Genomic DNA, 8,298 nt, shown 5'->3' on the forward strand with positions numbered 1-8,298 from the left:
CCTCATTAAATTTTTAATGGCAATACTGTGACAAGCAAAGAATTAAAAATTTCCTATCATGGAAATCTCTCAAGTTTTCTTTCCAAAAGTCTTTTTTAACTCATATACTTCAGAGAAGAATTACTTATTTATTATACATCTACAATATGCTAGACACTTTTGCTAAACATTAGGAATATACTTAGTGAATAAAACAATATTGTCAAAAGGTACACAATCTATAACACAGAAGTAATTAGAATTGCTATTTAGGGAGTACTACAGAAGCTCACAGGAGGGCATTTTTAGCTAAAGTGACTGTGCAAGTTTGAGTCCTTCAAAAAGTAGACACCAAAATGAAATTAGACACGTGGTAGTTAGAATGGTCCCTAAATGTGTCCACATCCTAATCCCAGGAACCTGTGAATGTTACCTTATGTGATGAAAGAGTCTTTTGCAACTGTTAATTAAGGATCTTGAGGTAAGGAGATTATCCTGGGTTATCTGGATGGGCATAATATAATCACAAGGGTCAGAGTCAGAGAAGGAGACATGAGCAGAAGGAGACAGAAAAGCAGAAGTTGGAGTAATGCTGTACCAAGAGGCGCAGGGAGGCAGGAAGCCTCTAAAATCTGGAAATCAGACTCTCCCCTACATTCTCCAGAAGGAATGTAGCCCTGCCAACCCATTTTAAACTTCTGACCTACAGAACTACAAGATAATAGATTTATGTTGTTTTAAGCCACTAAATCTGTGGTAATTTGTTTCAGCAGTGATAGGAAATTAATACTACATGCAAAAGATTTTTGGGAGGAGAAAATCCTGTGAGGGAAAATGGGAAGGGCATTGGAGATGGCTTGGAGAGCTGTCAACCATGATGTAGGGCTGACCACTGTGGAAAAGGAGAGGAAGAAAAGAAGGTGGAATAGGAGATGTCTTAGACTGGCATGCCATTCTAAGTAAATTACAGCAGGGCTGATGGGGAGTGCTCTATCCAAAGCCATTAATCACAAAAGGCCATCGTCTCCCAGAAATGGGCCTGACTTGCTATCCCTGCTGCAAAGGGTAGGGACTAGGACAAGGGTGAGATAGGTATGGTAGGCAGAATAACGTCCCCACTTCTCCTGAAGATGCCTACATCCTATGGCCCAGAACATGTGAAAATGTTAGGTTCCGTGGCTAAGGGGAATTAAGGTTGCTGTCAACTGACTACAGATGGGGAGATTACCCTGGGTTATCTGGCTGTGCCTGATGTAATCACAAGGCTCTATGAAAAGTAGAAGAGGAAATTGGAAGAGAGAACCAGAGAAATGGCAGTGTGAGGACTCAGTCCAACATTGTTGACTTTGAAGGTGGACAAAGAGGGTCACAAGCCAAGGAGCGTGAATAGCCCCGAACAGCTAGGAAGGCCAGGGAAACGGATTCCCCTCTAGAGCCTCCAAAAGGAAAACACCCCTGCCAACACTTCGATTTTAGCCCAGTGAGACCCATTTTGAATGTCTAAACTAGAAATGCAAAATAATAAATTTATGTTAAGCCACTAAGTTTGTGGCAATTTGTTACAGCAGCCATAGAAAACTAGTACGGCAAGCAGGGTGCCTAAGGTACAAAATTTAAGAAAGCACTCAAAGGGTGAGGCTATCGGTCAGTTACAATACCCACCATGGTGGTTAATTTTATGTCAACTGTACTGGCCCACAGGGTACCCAGATACTTGGTCAAACATTACTCTGAGTGTTTCTGTGAGGGTGTTTCTGGATGAAACTAACATGTAAATCAGTAGGCTGAGTAAAGCAGATTGCCCTCCCGAATGTGGGTGGGCCTCATCCCATGAGTTGAAGATATGAAAAGAACAAAAAATGCTAAACCTCCCCCAAGTAAGAGAGAATTCCTCCTGCCTACCTTTGCACTGGGACACTGGCTTTTCCTTGCCTTTTGACTCAAAGTGAAACGGACTTTTTCTGGATCTTGAGCCTGATAGCCCGTGGACTACAACTATACTTTCAGCTCTCCTGGGTCTCCCGCTTACTGACTCACCTGGCAGATCTTCAGACTTGCCAGCCTCCACAATTGCATGAGCCAATTCCTTATAATAAATCTGTTTATGTTATCTTAATATATGCACATGCACATACATTCTATTGGTTGTTTCTCTGGAGTACCTTAATACAGCCACAGTAGGAAATCTGAGAAGCACCATTTCCTGGCCTCCGCGGCCCCCCTTTTGCACTACACATATTCAGGAGAACCTCTAAGATCCCTGTGGGCCTCTCTCGCTGAGGGGAAATTCAGAAGGGGGAGGTGAGTGGTATGAACACAGCCCCCACCACTGCACCTGCTCTCAGGGCCTCAACTGGGCCTCGTCCTCTCCCTCCTCCACTGTCTGTTCTAAATTCTTCCACCTTCGGCTTTCACCTTGGTGGGTCTTGGTGCCTTAACTGCTGGAGTAACCCAAACATTCATTCTTGAGGGGGTCTAGCCAATAAAAATAAAAAGAATTGTTTAAAATTGCCTATTAATTTGTGTATTGTCTTTTTGGTTTTAATTTTTTAGTCAAAATAATAATTTTAAGATAATTTTTAATGTATTATAAATAAGATTGTATAGATTAAGAAAATCAACTGAGGTCCCAATTTACCATAGCTCAAAACTACATACTCTTTTTGAGACACAGCATCTCTCTTTTGCTAGTAAGGAAATACCGTTAATTAAGACCTCTATGTCCTCATATGTTATCCCCCCTGCAGAAGTAATAACCATATCAAGGGCCAGAAGGCCTTCTGCCTTCATTGACTCAAATACCTGGCTGTGTCCAATTCACTAGGTTATGTAAATAAATCTGTTTGAGAAAGGACTTTTCTTGGCAGAACAAATTAGAATCTGTATTTTAGCTTTGTCAAGAAACACAAAATAAAAGCATAAACTCAATTCAATAAATCTTTATTGAGCTCCCACAGGGTGCATGAATTTAGGATCTATAATATACATAGGTAGAAAAGTGTTACTTTAGCCCCCTCTTTTTTAAAAAAAAAAAAAGCAAATTACAACTTCTCTATATTTCAAGTGAATCATTTAATGAGGCTTGGTTTGCTGTTACCGTAAGTATTAACAGAAGAAAAAGGGAAAGTATAAATAAACCTTTTCCCTTCTACCAAAAAAGGGTCTTCTGCCAGGATAAACTAGCCCACTGGTTTAATAATAGCTGATCAAAAAGGCTAGAGAATCTGGAAGAAAAAGATGTATTTGGAAGTACAGTCCTCTGATGGCTCATCCCAAGAGGACAGCAAAATGCCAAAAATATTAACTGGCTCAAAAATTATATTGAGAGATCAAGAGAGGAGTTAGTCACATCTTGGGGGGAAAAAAAAAGTCAAGAACAGATGACACTAACTGTGGCTAGATCAATAAATCTAACGTTTCCCTGGAGTTCTGATAGCACTCTGAGCCCAACGGAGGGGCTATAAACTCATGCCCCTTTAAACAGAGTGGTTTTAAATAATTCTCCAGTGCACCAACTGTATTTTCAAGTATAATTCTGGTATTTGTACCTAACAATACAGAAGAAAAAGCAGCAAGGAGAAAGTGTCAAGTATATAGGACATAAAAAGATTTGGCAGCCCTAGAATTCCCAGATTGAGCCTTTTCCATCAGGAAAATCGCATTCTGGTTCAGTCCAAGGTAACACCGGAGGCAGTGATACTGATGGCTTGTTATAAGCAGGAGGCAACAGTGAAAGTATTGAATCCTGGCTTTCTTCTTTCATCTGTTAAAGAAACTCAAAATAAGGCTGTTGGTACATAAATTCAATGCATCACTTTTGTTAGCGATAAATAATTTTTAAAGAAATCATGTTAAAAGTGTTTAAAATTGTTTTGGGGTATTTTCCCTAAAAATGCCTTTCATTATGGTCATCTGAAAACAGGAAGAGCCAAATGAACTGATTTTTATCAGAATTAGTTTGCCCTTTCATCATTTCTAGCCAATATAGAAAATGTCTCTAAATGAATCAACATACACTGAGCATATATAGTAACATATGACAACAGTCAAATTTGTTTTTACTCATTTTGTTTTACAGAATGAAAATGTTTTAGAAAGTTTATAATTAGACTACTAGAAAAGTTTTTTTTGTTTTTCACTTTATTTTGTAAGAAAGTTATTAGTAAGAATCTTGGTAACCAAAGTATCCCATCAAGCCAACAAAATGAAGTGACTTTTTAATGGTACTTAAAAATATCTAGACAATAGATGATAGATCTGCTCACCTGTTTGAAGAAAACATGAGACAATAAACTGCTTGCTGATGGCCTGAAATTTTTTTAAAAAGTTATACAAAAGAATCTCATATTAGAATGTAGACTTTAGGTATATAAATATATTAGAAATTAGGTTTAGAGCTATAAATCCCAATATTAAAAAATTAAAAAGAAGAAGAATATATGTCAGAAGCCCAATTCTTAGCCCCCACCTTGACTAATAGGAAGAATTAATTCTAGAGGTATCTTTCAGATAATCCAACTTAACATTTATTGGACACATTCTATTTATAAGGAACTATGCTAGGCACTAGGGGCTAAAAAAATAAATAAAACATACACATCTTGTTTCCAAAATACTAATGGTAAAATATTGTTACCCACGAAAATAATTTATATTAGTATAATAGCAGCAACTTACATTTTTATACTACTTGGAAGTTTCCAAAATGTCTTCACATAAAGGCAGTTATTAATGTCCAAAAAGAGTAACTGATTTTTACAAGGTGACTTGGCTAGGAAATGGTACAGCTGAGGCTGGAGCCTCTCTCTTCTGACTTTGAATCCAGGATTCTTCCCATTAGCTTATTGCCTCTACTTGTTCTTAGCATTGATATTTTCTAGATTAGACTGTAATTTTTGATGAAAATATTGATAAAACACTTGAATTTTATGGGAAGGGCAGTATCACAAATACCATACCTTTTCTCAGGATCTTGTTGCAAACAGAGCTGTACCAAGCTAAAGAAGGCAGGAGAGAAGGTTTTTGAGGATGGCGTATGTAATCGGTCACTATTTACTGGCTGAGTTCCACTGGAGACAAGTACACTCTCCCCAATCCCAGAGTCTACACCTGATTGGGAACTTTTCATTCTGGATTCTGACTGAGGGAAAATACTGATATCCAATGGGCTACAAGGAGGACCTTTCAGTTTCTGTAACAGCATCTAAAAGAAAGAAAAATTTCCCTCAACCCTTTTTAGGAAAAATACTAAAATAACAGTAATAACAATAAAGCTCCTAAGAGTCTACAGCAAACATGTTTTAACAGAAATTATACAGAACATAAGAGATCTTATGAAAGGCAAGTAGTTCGGGGATTTTAGTGGCACTTACCTGAGTACTGTGCATGTTCTGGAAAGGTACCTTCCCACTGGCTAATTCACATGCTGTAATTCCAACACTGTAAATATCTGACTTCACATTATACCCATGTAAATCCTGTAGAACACAATTAATTTGAAGTCCTTGAGTGCAAATAACTTAACAAAAAGTTACATACATGTGCTCTTTTGATAAAGGATGGTGAACAATAATGGGGAAAAAACCCTATAAGCAAGAAATTAAGGTATACCTGATACATAGTATATAATTTTAAATTCCTAACATAACTTTGACAAGAATGAGGGAAAAAAAGTCTTGCAGTAGGCCATTCACCAATCCAAATATAAGGATACAAATGTCTTTTAGTCAAACTCAGAAGACACTCGAGACGCAGACAACCCAATGAAACGGTCACACCTGACCTGTCTCAGGAGTTCTGGACTCAGCCACGGCTGCACTGATGTGCTGAACTGTGGGAAATCATACACAGCCCTATGCCTCTGTCCGTGCTTAATCAAACTATGCAGATGGGAAAGGCCAGAGAGGGTCACCAGGCCATCACCAGAAATGAGGATATGGCTGGCTTTAAAATTCCTAGAATAAAAAGAAACAATCCTAAGTACTAGGAAACTGGCCGATGAAGAAATAGTAAAAATCTGGTCAGAACAAATCCAAGTATTCTCTTGAAAATTGAATACCCCTTATAAAAGAGCAGTATATGATATATACTACTATATATACAGGAAATGTTCAGGGAATTAGGAATTCTTTCAGCTACTTTTTTTTTTTTTGAGACAGAGTCTCACTGTGTTACCCGAGCTAGAGTGCCGTGGCGTCAGCCTAGCTCACAGCAACCTCAAACTCCTGGGCTCAAGCAATCCTTCTGCCTCAGCCTCCTGAGTAGCTGGGACTACAGGCATGCCCCACCATGCCCAGCTAATTTTTTTTTCTATATAGTTTTAGTTGTCTGATTAATTTCTTTCTATTTTTAGTAGAGACGGGGTCTCGCTCTTGCTCAGGCTGGTCTCGAACTCCTGAGCTCAAACAATCCGCCCGCCTCGGCCTCCCATCTTTCAGCTACTTAATACACCACTAGAATAAGGAAAGATATAAATGATAGCTACATATTTGGAATTGACAATATTTTTTTCAAACAAGGAATGGAATCAAATTATTAATTTCTCTATTTTACGATGCTATTACAAAACACCTAAGGAAAATCTAAAAGGATCAATTAAACAACATTTGAAGCATAAGGTTATAATTTAAAGTTAAGTGTAGGCCAGGCACAGTGGCTTATGTTTGTAATCCCAGAGCTTTGGGAAGCTGAGACAAGAGGATCACTTGAGGCCAGGAGTTCAAGACCAGCCTGGGGAACACAGCAAGACCTGTCTCTATAAAAAACAGAAAAATTAGCCAGGCATGATGGTGCACACCTGTAGTCCCAGCTATTCAGTAGGCTGGGCAGGAAGATTGCTTGAGCCCAGCAGTTCAAGGTTACAGTGAGCTATGATCATGCCACTGCACTCCAGCGTGGATGACAGAGCAAGACCCTGTCTCAAAACTAAAATAAAATCAAAAATAGAATAAATAAAATAAAAGCCTCTCACAGTTTAACATCATTTATAAACATAACATATAAATAATTTCCTTTGTCAGATAAATTATAAAAGTGCATTGTTTTTTCATCTAAAACACTGAATTTGGAAACTAACAGAGTAGGATGGCCAATAGTCTGATAGGTGTAATAAAACCTCAATTAATTAGAATACAGTGTGTTAGAATCCTTAGTTAACAAGAATGCTACTAAAAAAACAACAAATAGTACAAAACGCTTTAAGGGGTTTGAAACAAACAATAAGAAAGCAAACTTATTTAAAAGTAACTTAATTAAAAAGCAAAACAAAGTCCCAGTATATCTCAGAACGGCACTGTTTTTGGCATTCAGTCAATTACTTTTGCATCTACTGTTTGATAACAAGAGAACTGATATTTAGTATGATCATCTCAAGGTGTTGCAAAATATTTAAGAAATCAAAGAAACGTTTAATTATAAGTTGTACATGATGTAAATGTGATATAAGCTAAAAAGCAGATAAAGAAGCTCTTTATTTGCTTTGAAAAAAACCCTCAAAAACCAAAAAAAAAACCCCAATCAACTAGGATCCCATTCCTTACAGTTTATCCCCCAAACATATAGGTTCTCATGTCCCTCATCAGATTGAGACTGTGAGCTCCCTGAGGGCAGGCACTCCACACCAGCACCAAGCACAGTGCCTGGCACAGAGCATGTGGTCTGAACAGGTTTGGTAAACGGTCATAAGATGTAAGCATCCACTGCATCTATTAGCTCCTTCTCCCTCAATTTTCATTTATAAGTTTCCTATCCCTCCTTCCTAACACTGAATTGCTCCTTCCTAACAGCTCCCTAGCAGACTTCTTCCATTAAAATTCTTTCATTTTGTAAAATACAAATAAGTAAATACCTATGAATACAGCCATTTTGATGCAGATAGTTCAACCCTCTCACTGCTCCAAAGAGAATATTTCTTATTAAAGTTTCACTCATTCCTTCAGGAAAGTAGGTCCTCAAGAGCTGACTTGCTGAACCTGAAAGAAAGCCCTGAAATCCTTAGATGAACACTGAAAGTGATTTTACTCCCAGTTACGTTTTAATGTTCTTTTCAACCACGAACACACAGACATCTGTCACTTGGAGTCTAACCCTTTCCCACGCAAATGTGATTTTCCTTCAGGAATCTTTAAAAGATTTTTTTCTAATGCTACTCTAGAGATTAGAAAAGAGAATTAAAACAATTTTTCAATATTATTGGATAAAAATATATACTGTATATGTATGTTTGTATATATATTTTTTTTAATCCAGAAGCAATTCACAAAAGCTGTCCTAAAAATCAAAGCTTTAGAATCCATTCATTTATTTATTCAACACACTTAT

The 8,298-nt window shown here is 37.6% G+C and overlaps 2 protein-coding genes across 2 annotated transcripts in view; one reads left to right on the forward strand and one right to left on the reverse strand.

The window, feature by feature from the left end:
- ALS2CR11 (amyotrophic lateral sclerosis 2 (juvenile) chromosome region, candidate 11) overlaps positions 1–8,298 on the forward strand; it is a 230,230-nt gene that overhangs the window by 218,956 nt on the left and 2,976 nt on the right. The gene's annotated exons all lie outside the window — the stretch shown is intronic.
- STRADB (STE20-related kinase adaptor beta) lies at positions 2,980–7,879 on the reverse strand. Its single transcript, XM_012655699.1, has 5 exons — positions 7,826–7,879; positions 5,352–5,456; positions 4,938–5,182; positions 4,245–4,287; positions 2,980–3,742 (listed from the first exon to the last, which is right to left on the reverse strand). Exons 2-5 carry the CDS (start codon positions 5,364–5,366, stop codon positions 3,599–3,601), a joined length of 447 nt encoding a protein of 148 aa, XP_012511153.1. The 5' UTR covers positions 5,367–5,456; positions 7,826–7,879; the 3' UTR covers positions 2,980–3,598.

This window comes from Propithecus coquereli, unplaced genomic scaffold (genome assembly GCF_000956105.1).
Source record: "Propithecus coquereli isolate 6110/MARCELLA unplaced genomic scaffold, Pcoq_1.0 Scaffold113, whole genome shotgun sequence".
In the NCBI taxonomy this organism is placed as follows: Eukaryota; Metazoa; Chordata; class Mammalia; order Primates; family Indriidae; genus Propithecus; species Propithecus coquereli.